Raw genomic sequence first — 17,556 nt, forward strand, 5'->3', positions numbered from 1 at the left:
TTAATATTCTTAATTTTGTTTTTTGAAATTATAGCGCGTAAACTGAACATTTCACTATCAAACAATCATGATAAGTCTTTGGGACATGGAGAAAAGAAGTTAACTATCCATATGTATTTTTGACAAGTATTGTTTTTACTGATTATAGTTCTTTTTTAAATAGGCAGTAGAAAGATTGATCACCTGCAGTGTTTTAGCCAGAGTTTCGTCAGAAAGTTTAAAAGTTCTAGAAAGCTAGCCTTGCAGAGACTAATGAGGCTTTTTTGGTTTTGTTGTTGTTTTCTTTTTTTAAGTGGAAAATTCAGGATGAGAAGATGAAGGACTAGGCCTTCTACTTGGGACTCAGGAAGTTGTTAACAAGTGTAGAAAGTAGATTTCATCAACCCTCACTTTGCTCATTCTTTTCAAAGTGGGCAGTTTTCAGACGTAAGTTAGAGAAAGCAAAAGACCAAAATTGATGAAGATTTTGTTCTTGTAAAATAAGTCCAAGTCTCTATCCAGCAAAAATTAAATCCCCCGGCTCTGAAAGAACCTGATAATTAGATCATCAAATTGAGTATGTTGAAATTTAAGGAACTATGGGAAATGGAAGAGATGCCAAAAGGCTGAAAAGGTACTTTTCTTTTTTAAGAAGGTACATTTCACATGTTACTCTGGTCAGAGCCAATCCCAAGCAGAATTCTAGAGACAATTTATATACTGCCAGGAAAAGAAGAAATGAATGAACAAGTTATAGCATGTTTATTCTTTACTAGAGTTCTGTTTTGATGAAGGGCATGTGGTAGGATTAGGGGACATTTGACAGGCCTTCCCAAAGAACCTGTGTGTGGTTGGATTGGTCTGGAAGGTGTGCTTATCAAAATCTAGATGACACTGTGAGCTTATTATTAACAGTGCTTAAATACGTATCTGAATGTGAGTAAAAGGTAAATGTCTGTATATGTGGCATTAGAATAAATTTTTTTTTAATTGATGAAATTACACAACACAGTAAATGCTCAGTTAAATTATGGGCTACAGTTAATAGTATAATTCTAAAAATGTGCTTCCATCAGTTGTAACAATGCACCACACAATTACCAGGTGTTAATAATAGGGTGGTGTCATGGTCAGGTTCATGTGTCAGCCTGGCCAAGTGGTGTCCCTGTTTGTCTGGTTGGGCAGGTGCTGACCTGTCTGTTGCAATGAGGACATTTCATAGAATTAAATCATGATCACGTCAGCTGCATCTGCAGTTGATTCCATTTGTAATCAGCCAAGGGGAATGTCTTCTTCAGTGAGTGATGCATAATCTAATTACTGGAAGCCTTTTAAGGAGGATTCAGAAGAGACAGGCTCTCTTCTTGCTTTGGCCAGTAAGCCCCTCCAGACCCTCCGTTGGAAACATCGGCTTCACTGCCTGCCCTGCAGATTTAGGACCCTGCGTTCCCACGGTTATATGAGACAATTTTATAAATTTTATATTTGCAAGTGTTTCCTGTTGATTCTGTTTCTCTAGAGAACTCTAACTAATACAGGTGGTATATGGGAACCCTGAATTTTATGCATGATCATTTTGTAAAACCATAACTTCTCTAAAACCAAAGCTAAAACCTTCCTAAATAAAACGAAAGAAAGAATAAAATACTTAGATGATGGGAAAAGGTCTATTGGATGATAGAATTAGGAACCCAAAAGAGCTGAGCAGTAACAAGTTAAAGTCTCCCATAGAAATTTCATTCATAGATTTCACTGCATGTGTCTCTTGGATCAGAACCACTCACCTGGGAAGTTAGAAAATCAGGGTCTCCTAGGTGACAACAGGTTTTGTCAAGCAAGTACTCTTACGCAATTTTCATTGTCAGAGCCAGTGATAATGTCCTGCTGCATAGTAATGAACTTGACGGTGATTAAGAAATTAGTAGAGCCATGTGCCAGGGAAGTAGTCATCTTGCTCACTTGTAGAATAGCCTTCTGTTCTACTGCCCCCACTTTGCAAGGCAAGCCCGTTCAAAGGAGAACCTACAGAGCAAACCATGTTAGTCAAACTCAAGGAATAACTTGTTAGCTTGGGAAAACGGCAGGCATGCTTGCTGAGACCCAGTCTCCTTGAAGGTTGTTATCTCAAAAAGGAATTACTTTGACTACCTGGAAACGATTTTAGGGAAACAAAACAACCTAGCAAAGGGGAGCCTCTCTTGCTGTAGGCAGTGCCTCTTATCTTTCTTATGAAAAGCAGATGGGAAATCCCTAATATGAGTGATGACATTGTCACCAAGAAAAGAACCGTCAGATTCTCTGTTCTTAGCAGCAATAGGCTTCACATAAGTATCTGACTGGTTGAATCTCCACTTCCTCCACCTTCACTGAACTTTGTTGCTATCAGTTGTATGTCCATCTTTTGTCCCTGGCTAGCATCATTGCCACAACAAGTCCTGCAGTGCTTCCCCCTCTGGTGCTAGTGTTCCCACCTAGTGTCCCTTCCTGCTGTACTGGGCTGCCCAGACATGCTCCAGCATCTCTTATACATATTCCAATCACATCATCTCATCACATGACTTGGATTGCCCTCTGCCCCCAACCCCACATCAGCCCTTTGTAAATTTTCTTTCATCATGGTAAGGTGTCCTTTATCCCACCTACCCAAGAATAAAAATATACTACTCAAGCCCTCCTCTTCCTTAGTCAGGGCAGACACATGTACCAGAATTTCATACAGCTTGTCATTCAGGCGAAGGACCCTTCTGTAAGTGGCAGGAATGGTTCCCTTTTTATCCCTGCTTCATATATCTAACTGATGCCCATTTTTTGTGCTTTGTGGTTGTCCTCTGCAAATGCCTCTGCAAGTTGCTGTCGAAATTCCCCACTTTTGCTCCTGGCTTGCAGCTCTTCCAGGGCCTGTGGCTCCTACATTTCCCAGGCTGGCCCAGTGATGGTGGCCTTTGTCAAAACCAGGGGTTGGGACACAGATAGCAGTTGTTCACCATGTGCTGGTGGGAACTGAGCACTTTCACACATCTGTTGTTATCACATACTGTAAAGGGGTTGCCATTTCATAGATGAGAACCCTGAAGGTAGTGGGCCGGGAGGTCTTTCCCAGGGTCCTAGAGGTGGCATCTCATGGGGTGAGGGCCTTTGTAACACCCTCCAGTACCTAGCTGCAGGCTGAGATCAAGCTCCTCCCCAGAACAGCCTGGGCTGCTGGTCAAGGGCCACCACGGGTAGTTCAGCATTTGAGGCTGCAGGCCTTGATTAGCTAAGAATCCATGCTGCCAAGAAATCCAACAGAACGTGGCTCCTCTCCTCCTGTTGGGAGCCATTTACCTTTGTATTAAAGCCTGAACAGAAGAAGTGCAGTTTTTTCACCTGCAGGAAGTGTACAGTAAAAATTTTGCAGGCTTCACAGTGGCTTTTTTTCACTCCTTTTTTTTTTTCCAGAAATACTTTAGGCATCATAGTTATCATTTTAAAAGCCTAAAAATAGACTTTGCCTGAATAGTGTTGAATTATTATGGGTATAATTCGTCCCCAGTTGACATCAAAAATTGACCTTTGTCTGAAACTCTTTTCTCCAAATTATATGAGAATATTTCCTGTAGGGCCTGATAAAAATATCCCCAAGAGGAGAAAGGCTTTTAAAAGGCATTTTGACACTATGGCTGCAAATATAATAGTCTTGCTTCTTCTGCTTCTTTTATGTTTTCCCTTGTGTAACTATGTCATCCCAGCATCAGTTCTTTTGTGGTCTATCTGGCCGTGGTGGCTCTTTGCTGGTTGCACAGGCGTCTGGTGCTGTGAGCATCTTCCATCATGGACACATGTTGAAAAAACCAGGATATTGTAGGGAATAAGCTCATTTTTAAAGAAATTACTACGGTGCAGGGAAAAGCCTGGACTACAAGAACTCCAATGGGAAGCCATTTCTATAGAATACTGACAAATTCTAGCAGCTTCTCCTCATACTATATTATTTTCAGGTATAAAAAGATTTAAGCGTAGGACAGTGCTATGTTCCAGACTAAGTGACATCTTTTAGAAGATTGCTGGGAACCTGGATAGGTTTTGAAAAATGTCTAGAGAAAGAAGACTTTTTAAAAACTGTGATTATTCTATTTCTTATAGAAGAATTTTTCTTACAAGAACAAAAGCACTGATAGTGACTACAATTTACTCATTTCTCAATTCTATACGCATTACCTCATTTTAATCTGTCCAGGGCCATTTTGTAGATGAGAAAACCAGGACATGAAGCAGGTAAGTCACTTGCCCAAGGTCACACATTACTAAACATTAAGGCAAGATCTGAACTTGAACTGTCTGACCTCAGAACCCACACTTTTAATCATTATTCTGTTATTGCCTCCTTGGTGAAGTGTTTTATTTTAACTGGTATTTATGGAAGAAATATGCACACTTCTGCTAGTGCAGTGGAGCTGCACCTGAGCATCATCATTCTGATTGCCCTTTCTCCTCTCCAAAGTAGAAAGAAGTGAGAGTTGTTTGAATGGGTTTCATAATGTAAATTTAAATGGAATTTAAGGTAGTATTTGCTGGAGGAGAGGAAATTTATAGCCATCCTCACCCAGACCAGCATCCAGCCCCCATCCCATTTGTACCTAGCCCCATCCCCCTTTGCATCCAGTCCCTGTCGCATTCCACATGTGAGTTTGGCCTCACCTGTGACTCAGGAGAGGCTGCTGAAGCACCAGGCAGGGGCACTGACAGCCCCGTGGCCAGACAGCATCCGTGGGAGCTGTGCAGGGCTGATGCCTCACCAGGGCTTCAGGGAGGGGGCCCAGGAGGAGAGATTGCGGGGGCACGTGACCCACGGTGTTTGAACAGGGTCAGGAGGGTAGTGGACACCTGTTTGAAGGGTTGCATCACTAGCTGTGCCCTGTCAGTCCTTCTTCAAGGACATGCATATCCTCTGCTGGCTGACTTAATTGTCTGAGGCTGATTTTGTTGTGCTTTTCTTATGGGCTGTTAAAACTTGTGTTCTGTCTACTCAACAAATCTAAGAGATCCTAGTTTCCACTAGTGTTATGAGAACCTCGTTCTTAAAAGTGTAGTGCAACGAAAACCAGAGGCCACCGCTGGGTCCAGGCCTTAGTGAGCTCCTTATCTCCTGACCCCAGAAGACCAATTTGTTTTCCCATGCACCCAGCACCTTCTACTGGAATGCAGATGCTATTCTTCATGTTAGAGTTGGCTCCTTTTCCATTCTTCTCGCAGACACTTCTGTCTAGATTGGAATGAAATAAGAGAGATAGGCAGTGATATTTTAAGAGCATAAATACCTTCTGAGAATCTGTTTTGGATGTACGCATGCTTAAATCATTCAATCCCACTGGATGTTTGACCCTAGAATCCTGGGGCAGCATTATTTCTAGTGACTTGGCAACGGGACAGGATACTGTGTTTAACAGGCAGTGTCCCTATCTAAATTCTTTACTCATTCTCCATATTTTATCCATGAATCAGCAGGGATTGATTCACAAGCAGGGGGTACACCATGGGACACTTCTTTTTCTTTTGAAGCTTTCACCATGTTCCATTACATACATAGGGGTGTGGCAGAGGCCACTTCGGTGAAGTAAATGTGTAAAGATGGAATATGGAGCTGGGATTTTGAGAGAAGGTGTGAAGTAAAGTAGATGGTTCTTCACTTTCTTCTTCAGCAGAATAATGCAGCCACAAAGGGATACTTTGTCATTAGTGCCCATCTTAGTGGATAGAAGAGAGGGTGAGAGGGCTTTAATGGTCACAGGCTGCAGAGAGAGTTTTCCCTGGTGGGAAACAAACACTTGAATGGGTGGCCATTCACTGCACCCACCTTGCCACGGACAAAACCATTTCAGCTAGAAAAGACCCAGGGACCTTATAGGTAATAGCTAATCGATAATAACCATAGATGCTTTTGGTTAAATGTTTTGACTCTTTTGATAGACCATTACAGCCTTGTTTTGGTAAAATATTCTTTCTGTTCCATTTTTGCTCAGAGCAGCCCAACTGGCACATACTTGGTTTCTTTCAGCAAATCTTGACTATTCTGTTAATTTGAGTCCATCATTATAATTCAGGTAATTAGCATTTGCATAGAACATTCCCACAGTGCTTTTCAAGCCTCTTTCATCTTATCCTCTTAGTAACTCCTCCAGGGTGTTGGTGGAATTCTAAGAATCTCTGTTTTAGCAAACCAAACCCCAGAGAAATTGATTTCTTAAGTCACAGAGCTAATGCTATGTTTAACAAACAGTTCTTCAGTCCAGATTGCTTTACTCTGAATCTCATAAGACTTCCTCCTATAGAATGTGACTTACTGAAATTTAGAATGTCTTTTGGTAAGAAATATTGGAGTGGATTGAAATCTTCCTCATTGATTATCATAGTGATGTCATCCTTCCAATTATTTACGAATGCAGTTACCATGTTTGTGAGAATTTAGGAGTGAAAAAAGAACAAATTATCTTCTTGATTATGGGGCTCTTTATAGGTGATGCAGAGCAGATAGTTGAAATGCCTTCATGAATTGGTGATTCAGTGAATGGCTGTTTTCACATCAAAGTTAAATTCTGAAACAAAGTGGCTAACTCCAGAGCCCAGTCCTCCTTGGTGATACTGGCTTTGCCTCTGGGGTGCTGTGGAGTAGGCCAATTTACCCACTGGCGCCTTGTTTCCTCAGTCTATAAAATGAAAGAAAAAGAGTTGAGCTGGCCTCTCTCCAAAATTTCGTTTACTAAAATTCTGGGATTGTATGAAATGTAATAACTTAAACACAGAAAGCGGATAAATCATATAAGACAAATTAATGAATGTTTTATTTACTTTAATATATTTTAGTAAAATTAACTCTCAGGAACCTGAGTAAGCTGACTGAAAAATAAGTCTTTTGCCAGAAGTTTTACTTTTAAGTCAGCCTGCTCCATGTATAATGTATCTGTTGACCTGCTCATAACAATATGTCTATTTTGTGTGTGTAGTATTCCTTATTGAATACTATAGAGTAGTATTGTTGTTTCAAACTTTAATTTATTAATAATAAAAAACCCCAAAACTTTAATTTATTAAAAATGGAAGTTGGGTTCTATCTGCATATTGAGGAGAAACAAAAGCCATCTGATAATATTCTGGTCCTAACTAAAGAATTGTTCAACGGTAAAGTAACTTATTTTAAAGGGTGCATGAAATATGCCATCATTAGTCATTAGGAAATTGCAAATTAAAGCCACAGTGAATGCCACTCATTAAAATGGCTAAAATGCAAAAGACTGACCTATGTGTCGGTGAGCATAGGAATTGGAACTCTCCTACTTTGCTGGTGGGAATATCAGATGGTTTGCTCACTTTGGAGGGCAGTTTAGCAGTTTCTTAAAAGTTAGACACATCCTCCCTTTATGATCCAGCCACACCCAAGAGAAACAAAAGCACGTTTATAGCAGCTTTAATTGTAACTGCCCCAAACTGGAAAACAACCCATGTCCATTGACAGATGAATGGATAAACCAGTCGTGGTATACACAGTGGAATATTCCTCAACAACATAAAGGACTGAATTATCAATTCTGGATAAATCTCAGAATAATTATGCTGGGTAAAACCAGCTAGATAGAGAGTACATAGTATATGATTCTGTTTGTATACACTCCTTAGAAAATGCAAGCCAGTCTATAGTAACAGCAGATCAGTGATTGCCTGGAGAGGGGAGGGGGTAGGAACAGAGGGAGAGATTACGAAGGGGCACTAGGAAATTTTGGGGGTGATGGTTATGTTCATTTCCTCGATAACCAAGATTTTTATCAAGTGGTTATCCATGTCAAGACTTACCAAAGCTTGTACTTTAAATTTGGGCAGGTTATTGTGTGTCAAGCATAACCGTCAGTAAAATTCTTTTTAAAAAAGCTAAGTTCAGGGCCATGGTGGCTCAGCAGATAAGAGTGCTTGCCTGCTATGCCCGAGGACCCGGGTTCAATTCCTGGTGCCTGCCCATGTTAAAAAAAAAAAAGGTAAGTTCAGAAACAGAAGATCAAATACCATCACGAGAGAGTTTTGCAAGTACAGCCTCGATGCACTGGCCCAAAGGCTGGCAATCGCTGGACCAAGTATGGAAGGGAAATCTTTGCTTACTGGTTGCTGTCTCACCAGAGCCCAGAGCTTCTAAATTGGAAAACATTTTCTCCACATACAAACCACTTCCATGCCATCAGAGCCCAGTTTGATTAATTAATTACTTTTTTTTTTTCAGTTCACCAAATGGTACCCCAGAGATCTGAAGGAGTTAATGTACTTCCAGGAAATGGGCAAATTACCCAGCTGCCCAGCACAGGCTCTGTAGGCTGGAGTAGTTCTCCCTGCAGTTTCTAGTGTTTGTCCTCTTCTTCCCTGGTGAGATGCTGGAAGGTGGTGCAGTGAAGGTGCCTCAGTGTTATCATGTCTCAGACTCTTCACTGAAGGGCTGGGGTACCGGCTGGTAGGAGAATTTACCACTTTCGACTCAGCTTCCTCCTGTTCTGAGGCATGCTCAGAGGCATGGTTCAATAGTTAGTAAATGAATTATAATGCCTCTACTAAAAATAAAATAAAATAATCCATCTGCTAAATAGGAGTGAGATGCTTAAAAGAAGTTCTCTTCTACGTTGAGCAGATGTTTCTGTTGTCCAAGGAGGTCTTTCCTTATTTCCTTTGCACTCTAACTTGAGTCTAGGAAGAAAGAGTGACTTCCCTTCCCTTTTGGCTCTTTTCTGACAGCCCCCTTCAGTGCTCCTGTTTGTTTTCTCACTACTCCAGTCTCATGCTGCTTTTTCTGGGTGTGTGTTCCACTGCATTAGGACTGTTGGGGATGCTACCCTTCCCCTCTCCTCCCTCTATCTCCCCCCAAACCCCTGCCCATCCCTAGGGGGATGGTCTGCCACCGCTGCCCTCCCTGGGTCTCTGCCCTGGGTCTTCCCTAACATCTGCCAGACCTGGCTCCGCAGCCGGGAGCATGCTGTACCTTACCCTTGCTCCGTCCCTGTCTTCCTGCAGCTGTGGACTTGGCTGGAGGAGCTGCAGAAAGAGCTGCTGGACGACGTGTACGCCGAGTCAGTGGAGGCTGTGCAGGACCTCATCAAGCGCTTTGGCCAGCAGCAGCAGACCACCCTGCAAGTGACAGTCAACGTGATCAAGGAGGGCGAGGACCTCATACAGCAGCTCCGGTGGGTCCACGGCCCCTCCCTGTGAACATCTCTGTAGTCCTGCCAGGAGTTGTCCCTGCCCCTTTACTCTTTTGAACAATTAACTAGCACTCTTTGCACCTAGGTGCAGAACAAATAACATCTGTAAATGCAAAGGTATGCAGCTTTGGCCTCTCCTTTTTCCTTCCTTTTCCCTCCCTTACTGTTATTATTATTTTTTCTTACAGTTATGTTTAACTCCATGATTTTTCTCATGCCACACTGGCTAAGAAAGCATCCTAGCCTCCAGCTTTTATTTATCTACTTATTTTCACCCTCCCGCTAGCACCTACCCAGTTAATGCATGCAACTTCTTTGTAAGCTAGGTGATTTACACTCTCTAGACCCCTCTGGAGTCTGGGGCAGCAGCATCCTTTCAGGTTGGACTAGTTCAGGCCCCCGCAGGACTGTCTCAAGTGGCCCCCAGCCCCTGCCCCCTATCACAAAGGCCACTTGAAGCTCTGGGTTGGGTTTCTTCTCCTTTTGAAGCTAATTTCTTTCATGGGGTCATGGGGCCCATTTATATCGACTGGGTCCCTCCCCCCCATCATTCAGAGGCCCAAGTGCCTACTGCCCCCTGAGAACCCTGCTTGACCTTTGCTTTGCTGGGAGAGCATGGGGCAGGAGTTCCTGAAGGAAGCCACCCCAACGGTGCTCACGCCCACCCTCCACCCCCAACCGGGGAGACTGCCTTCTGCACCAGGCCGGGACCGCGCATTCCCCCTGCTTAAGGGGGAAAGCGGCCAGCCCCAAAACTGTGCTGAAGTGATTTCATTTAACGATTAGACTTCTGAGAGTTAGTGCGAGAAAATAGCGAAGCAGTTCTCAGAGTGCCCTCCCGTTTGGGAGCCGTGCTCAGAGGAAGACGCCGAATATTGTTTTCCTGGAGGGGCGCTTCCTCCGTGCTGTGAGGCGCCGTCCGGCTTCCTGCCAGTTCTCGCCTGGGCCGGGGCAGCCGCGGGTCCTGCCGGCGGGAGCCGCGAGCTCCGCGCCCCTCGCCCGCTGAGCCCACTGCCTCCCGTGGCCCGCAGTGACTCGGCCGTCTCCAGCAACAAGGCGCCGCACGGCAGCTCCATCAGCCACATCGAGACGGTGCTGCAGCAGCTGGACGAGGCCCAGTCCCAGATGGAGGAGCTGTTTCAGGAGCGCAAGATCAAGCTCGAGCTCTTCCTGCAGCTGCGCATATTTGAGCGTGACGCCATCGATGTGAGTGGGCTGCGCCGGCGCCCAGGGGGAGGGGGTGGGGACTGTGCGGGAGCCCCACGCCAGGCCCCGGTGCGCTGGCCCCCGTGGCTGCCCCACGCTTCCACCCTCGGGAAAGAGGCGCCGCACCGCGCGGGTGATTTGAATTCTTACCTAGATCGGCCCGAGGAGAGGACGGGCTCCTCTGCCTGGACTCCGAATCTTGAGGCAGGTGGGACAGTAGATGGTGAAACCTCGAGTAGCAGGAATAGGAGAAAGCGGAGTTTTGAGGATGGAATTAAAGACACAGTTTTTAAAAACAAATAATCTCATTGCCTTGGTTTTGTTTTAAACCTTGATTGGACTGCTGTAGAGCACTCCCTTCTCCCTGAAGAAGAGACGTAAACTTAGGGCAGCCTCATCCTCGCCTGCCTTTTCTCTCTTGCCTTCCTTCCTCATTCTTCCCTCCCTCTGCTGTCCTCCCTTCCCCCTCCTCTCCCCTTACCCCTCCTCCCCCGTCCCGTCCCCTTCTCTTGCCCCTCCCTTCCCCTCCCCTCCTTTTTTCTCCATTCCCTGCTTCCCTCCACCCCCCACCCCCGCCCACTTCCCTAATCCTTCCTGTCCTATCTCCTTTCCTCCCTCTGTAGGGAATAAGAAACCCAGTTTATTTTCACAGAACTTTTCTCATTTTATCTATAATTCTTACACCCCTCCAGATGGATTCTTGCACCTTGTATATGAATAGGAGAAAGAGGTACAGGTTCCTTTTATCTTTCTCGGCAAAAAGGTAGTGCTGAATTCTGGGTTAAAAAAAAGATATTTTCTCGAACTTGAAGACATGCAAGCAGAAGTAAACGTACCCGGCTGAGACTGAACCTGTCAGCGAAACCAGACAAAAGCAGCTAAGGCTCCCTGCACCTGGGGAGGCCGGTTTCCCAGCCAGTTGGCCCCGAGGGTGGTGAGGGCCCAGTGCCCGTTCCACGTATCTCCGAGCCCATGGGCCAGCCGCTGGCCTCAGCACCCAGTTTGTACTGGGATTAAAACGCGGGACACGTGCTTCAGGCCCCAGGCCCCTGGCTCCAGGTTCCCAGCAGGGAGGCGCTGAGCCGCATGGGGGCTGCTCCCCGTTGCCCTGAGGCCTGCGCTCCACTGGGGGCCACACCCACCTGTTGGGGCCTCTTGCATGTCTAAGCCTCCACGAAGGTTCTTGCTTTAAAAAAGGCCTGCGTGGCTCGCTTATCTCATCCTCATTAGTAATAACAGAAAGGAGTTGCCCTGCATGCCCGCCCCCCCCCTCCCCGTTGCAGGTAAAACCTTCTCAGGTAAAACCTTCTCGGGTGATCTCAGGGCCTGGACTTTAAGACCTCTGTGAGGCTTGCAGAGGAAAAGGGCGAGTCTGGACCTGCCTGGGCCTGGGGCTTCATCCAGGTAGCAGCAACTCGGACCTAAACGGAGCAGCAAAATCATTAATATATCACCTGGGGCCATTTAATTATGAAAAAGTCATATGTAAATTGAAGTTGAGAAGCTTAAATGTTCCACAGATTGTGGGATACATTTTTAAAAACCATTCGAAAGTCATTTTAACAAGATGACTCCCACATTCTTGTACTGTGTTACTGCCACACATCTCTTTTATGTACTCCTGTTAACAAGCTTTAATGCTAACTGCCAGGGGCTGGGGCAGGATTTTTTCCCTGACTATCCTTTGATCATAGCCATCTCCAGGGTTTCTTTATGCTCAGTGAGTATCTGCAAATCCTGCTGGTTTTAGCACATTGATCTTTGTTTATTACCCATTACTTGAGTGTTGTGCAGCCCGATAATGTCTCCATAAGAAGTTAATTGTGAATCCCTAGCTCAGGCACTCAGTTACTCTCCCTCAGGGTCACAAAACAAACAATAAGAAAGGAAATTCCCCCCCCCCCCCCCAGAGATAAAAGGATACAGTTATGCTAATTTTTTCTTTTTAAAAATCTTTTTCCTCAGTTGCTTCTTGGTTTTTGTCTAACTTGGCCTTTTTATTTAATAAATTAATGTAGCATGCACATATTATATGCAAACACCAATAATAAAAATAAACTGGGAAGATTTGTACAATAAGAGTTTGGGGCAGCCTCAAGTTTTTTATTGTCTCCTGGCTGGATGTATATGTAAACTCTCCTACTATGTCATAGGAAAAGTCTCAGATTTTCATTCTAACTCATTGCTCATGTAGATAAGGTAGCAGGATGCATAGGAAATGCTATTCCATTGAAGTGTATAATATTCTCTCATAGGAAATTTTTCCCCCCTTTCTGGATTTTATAACTTTGAGCCTTAATTTAAAAAATTATATCATAGAACTACCTCAAAGCAGAGGAAAATACACAGCATTTCCATATACTTGTCCTGTAAATTCAGCAAGATTTTGCCGCACATCCTTCAAATATCCCTTCTATGGTTATTGTTGTGCTAAAGTGTTTTAAAGAAAATCCTAGCCAGCCTGTCATTTCACCCCTAAAGAATTCTGTCAGTAACTCTAAAATATGAGGACACCGTATCAACTAACCACAATTCCTTAAACAGCACACCACATCAGCAGTCATTCTTTCAGGTCCTTGAACATCCCACCCATGTTCAGATTCCAGGTGCCTCAAAGTGCACATGATGGCTTGTTGGTTATTCTAGAATCTTCTTTCCTTCTACCCTGCTCTTTTTCCTTTTTTCATGATATATTGAAGTAACAAGGTCAATTGTCCAAGTAACCAGGACATGCCTTTGGATGGTGACAACTGATGCCCCATTGTTGATTCCCTGCCACCCTTTCTCATGATGATCACTGCCTGAAAGTTATTTTATTAGAATTTTAAAAAAGGTAATGATCTAATTTTATTCTTTCTAAAATGAATAGCTGGATTCATCTGGAAGAGGAGCTTTCCTTCATTATTACATGCTTGCATGATTAGTTTTCTCCCTTTTTTACTAATTTTTAGGATGAAGGTTGGTTTCCCTGTGTCTTCTAATTGGGCCCAATGAGTTATTTGTTTATTCCTTGGCTTTTTAGCTCTTTGTCTTCTTTTTTAATACCATTGGAAATTTGGATATTTATTGTCTTATTCAATTACATTCCTTTTTCTTTTTGGTGATCTAGTTGCCCCCTTTTTAGCCAGGGAGAGTCCCTTCAACTGGCTCCCATGTCTTTTTGACCCTTTTGCACTAGTCTCTTTCTCATTTAGTGGCCCATAAAAGATCCCAGGGTATATATAGGTATTTTTTTTTTAAGCCTTGATCTTAAACAAATACTTTCCTCTGTCAGATCATCTCAGACCTTGAGTCTTGGAATGATGAACTTTCTCAGCAAATGAATGACTTTGACACAGAGGATCTCACGGTGGCTGAGCAGCGCCTCCAGCACCACGCGGACAAAGCCTTAACCATGAATAATTTGACTTTTGATGTCATCCACCAAGGCCAAGATCTTTTGCAGTATGTCAATGAAGTACAGGCCTCTGGTAAGGAGGTTTATTCCATTCTACCTCAATTATTTCTTCGTGTCATCACAGGAATTTGTCCTGTTTACTTCAACATAATGACTACAAAGTTAAATTACCACCTATAAATATAAGTAATATAAATACCTGTTCTTTAAAAGGAAATGTTTTGCATTTTTTTCACATTATGTGATCACATTTATCATTTCAGTTGGTATACTTACCACTTACCCTTAATTTTCTCACACATTATTTCAAGTGGCAACTTAGTTTTACAAAATAATATATTACAGTATCTCCATGAATGAAATGTAAATCCCAGGAAAACATTTATATTTTCTTTATTCTGTTTTTCTTTGTTTATATTTTACCAGCAGATGCCACTATAAGCTCAAAAATGTAGAGATAATTCTGTAGTATTAGATGCTTACTTGGCAACAAACTACTTATTAATTACTCATTTTTCCCAAATCAAATTAAATGCTTTCTAAGGAGCAAACTGCACATATAGAGGATAACAGAAAGAAACCAAAGTTCACTCATTTATTTTGTTTTTACTAGATATCAGTGTAGGAAAAGTTGATTGATATCAATGAAGTTTGGTTTGGTAATTTTATCAGCTATGTATTGGCTACATACTATATTTGCCTTTGAAACCCATCACATGCGTTCTCTCAGACACATGCATTGTTACAGGTGAGAACCCATACTCATCTCTGCCTGGCTATTTCCTCGTTGAACTTAACCTTCACAATAAAGATTTGACTTCAGCTGGGCACATAATTTACAAAAAGGATTGTATGTCATCCATAGTTCAGAGCAGAGATTGCAATGCTAGTTGATCCTAAGGTCTCTCTTCACTGGCCACAGGTGTGGAGCTGCTTTGTGATAGAGACGTAGATATGGCAACTCGGGTCCAGGACTTGTTGGAGTTTCTTCATGAGAAACAGCAGGAATTGGATTTAGCAGCAGAGCAACATCGGAAGCATCTGGAACAGTGTGTGCAGCTTCGCCATCTGCAGGCGGAAGTGAAGCAAGTAAGCAGACCTCTGAGTGTCAAGCCAGACTGAGTGGGCCAAAGTTCAGACACTGGATGCTTGATCTGGTGTAAGCCCAGGGCAAGATAGTGTCTGATCAGAGCACAGCTATCCTGATATATGACACAGATAACACTCACTGTTATATTTATCAGCTGTCCTGGTGTAGAACATAAATACACACAAGCACGTGTGCACACACACATATGTTAACCTAACACAGCCACATCTACTGTGTAAACTAGAACCAGGAGACTGATGACAGTTTCTGCTCTGAGCTGGGAAAGGCTTCACATTGACAGATACAGAGTAGCATGACCCTTGAAACTCCTGGTCAGTTTGTTTGGTTGTTGGTAGTGTCCAGAAACCCTGAGCACATGCCTTCTTTGGAAAAATTACTTTTTTTTTTCTGCAAAATATCCTGCTAGCCACCTGGAAAGGATCAGGGATCGCAGGCTGTGGGGGTGTAGGGTTTCCTTGTGGTATCAGGAAACTATGATGCCACATCCCAGAAGGAACAGCCTGAGAAAATAAAATTGAAACATTTAGAAAGAATTGCTTGAGGCTACATGCCACTGAGGTTCCAGGTGTACATATATTGAACATGTAGGTGACATTTTTCTTGTGAGCAGGATGGCCACAGGGGAAATTGGCTTCATTTGTGCAGGAAAAGTAGCTCTGTGATATTCTGGCAGATGGACAGAAAAGCAAATGTGAGTTTGGTTGGAGTGCACAGTGTGGTGCCCAAGTGGGTGGCACTGACATTAAAATGACATTTAAATACTATCAAATCAGATTTGTATAAAAGAACACCCATTGTTCTTCCATCTGCCACCAGTAATGTGGGTATTTTTAGATAGATGAACGAAGTAAAGTGTGACCTGCCTTTTATTTTTTTTTTTTAACAGTTTTTTTTTTTTACATGGGCAGGCACCGGGAATCGAACCCGGGTCCTCGGGCATGGCAGGCAAGCATTCTTACCTGCTGAGCCACCATGGCCCACCCGTGACCTGCCTTTTAAAGTCCAATTAATAAAATGGTCCTTTTTGCCAAAATAAAAAAAATTAATCTAAGATTAAAGGAATAACCTAATATATCTTTTGGGAATTGCATTTGCCTATGAGTTACAGAAACCAAAAATTGTGGCTTAAAAATTGATTTTTTGTAATAAGTCAGGAGGTAGGAGATTGCTGGTGTTCTTTCAGTGGCTCCATAGTATGTTAGGCTGAGATCTTTGTGGTGTGTGGCATTTCCCTCATGGTTGCCAAGTGGCTGTTGTAGTCCCAGCCATCACTTCCACATTCCAGGGATCAGGAAGGAGGAAAGGATAAGAAGAAAGAGATAGTGCCTATATCAGGAAAGAAATGTTATCACAAAATCCTTGCAGGCTACCACTTTGATCTCATTGGCCAGAATTGTTTGTGTGATCAGGCTCTAATAAGGAGGAGGAGGAGTTGTTTTAAAGCTCTAGCCAAAAGTTGTGCTTTTCTGCAAACCCAAGAAGAGGAGAGTGAGTATTAGATAGGCAATTAACAGTCTCAGCCATAAGTAACTACTCTGAATGACCTTCCGCAATTTCTGTCTTCCAATGTCAAAATTGACTTCTCTTTTTGTTTGTGTGCAACAGTGAGAATCTCATGGTTTGACCCTGAGGATTGTAGTACAGCTTAATTCATACTTTTGTTGTTACATCATTTAACATTGATGTTTGTTAGAAAATAAGCTGGCAGAATAAAATAAGTTTCCTCATCTTGAATATCCATTAGGACAGAAGATAATTAAAAACACTTTTTTGATTATCAGTGCATCCTTCCAGCCCCAGGGCAGGCCTGCTGAATTCCGATGTGGTCTTCAAACTGTTTCGATAGTCTGTTGCACCTTCAACCTTCCCATCTCCCGTTTGCTACTAAAAATAACAGCATTAATTAAAAATATGCAGCACTGTGATCAGATACCATTGAAAGATATGTGGCTGTGGCCAGTAGGATCATACAGCAACCAGAGCCTCCCTGACATGAGCATGTCAGGTCACTATGGATGACAGTTGCACTGGGAGTTATCCTGTGTCCTGTTTCAGGTGCTGGGCTGGATCCGCAATGGAGAATCCATGCTCAATGCTGGGCTCATCACAGCCAGTTCCTTACAAGAGGCTGAACAGCTTCAGAGAGAGCACGAGCAATTCCAGCACGCCATCGAGGTAAGAGTCCTGCATCCTTGCAGCCTCAGGGCAGGCCTCCTGAATTCCGGGGCAGGTAAATGGGGTCCAGGATGACAGCCTGCAGGTTATTATAGGAGAAGGGTACAGAATAGGAACCAAGCTGAAGGGAGGACACACATACCAACCAAAGTGGTGCATGTCAGGAGGAAGGAGCAGCTCCCACTCTCTGCCCGCTGCAATGGCCCTGGCAGGATGCACTTGTGCAGTGTGGAACTCCTTGGAACCAGGGGACCCAACGCAGAGCCCTGGCTGAGGATTTCGGTATTTTGCTGGTCATTTAGATGTATTGCCGCTATGTATCCAGCCTTGACAAGAAAGAAAAGCAGACCTTTCCAGGGATCTCACCAAGACCAGGTGCATGTCCTGAATTTGCTGTTATCACTAAAAATGCTGACAGCAGAACCCCTCGACCCCAGATTCTGTCAGCACCTATATTATCTTCAGCACCACTGCTCAGG

General features: G+C 43.4%; 1 protein-coding gene across 3 annotated transcripts in view; it reads left to right on the forward strand.

Moving 5' to 3' along the window:
• Window positions 1–17,556, forward strand: part of TRIO (trio Rho guanine nucleotide exchange factor) — a 466,986-nt gene that overhangs the window by 299,104 nt on the left and 150,326 nt on the right. For all 3 annotated transcript variants that reach the window (XM_077116861.1, XM_077116863.1, XM_077116862.1), the window contains exons 12-16: window positions 9,001–9,170; window positions 10,220–10,394; window positions 13,669–13,864; window positions 14,714–14,880; window positions 16,958–17,077. In XM_077116861.1, the coding sequence (XP_076972976.1) occupies window positions 9,001–9,170; window positions 10,220–10,394; window positions 13,669–13,864; window positions 14,714–14,880; window positions 16,958–17,077 (828 nt within the window). The remainder of the gene's footprint in view (window positions 1–9,000; window positions 9,171–10,219; window positions 10,395–13,668; window positions 13,865–14,713; window positions 14,881–16,957; window positions 17,078–17,556) is intronic.

Source organism: Tamandua tetradactyla, chromosome 9 (assembly GCF_023851605.1).
Source record: "Tamandua tetradactyla isolate mTamTet1 chromosome 9, mTamTet1.pri, whole genome shotgun sequence".
NCBI lineage: Eukaryota > Metazoa > Chordata > Mammalia > Pilosa > Myrmecophagidae > Tamandua > Tamandua tetradactyla.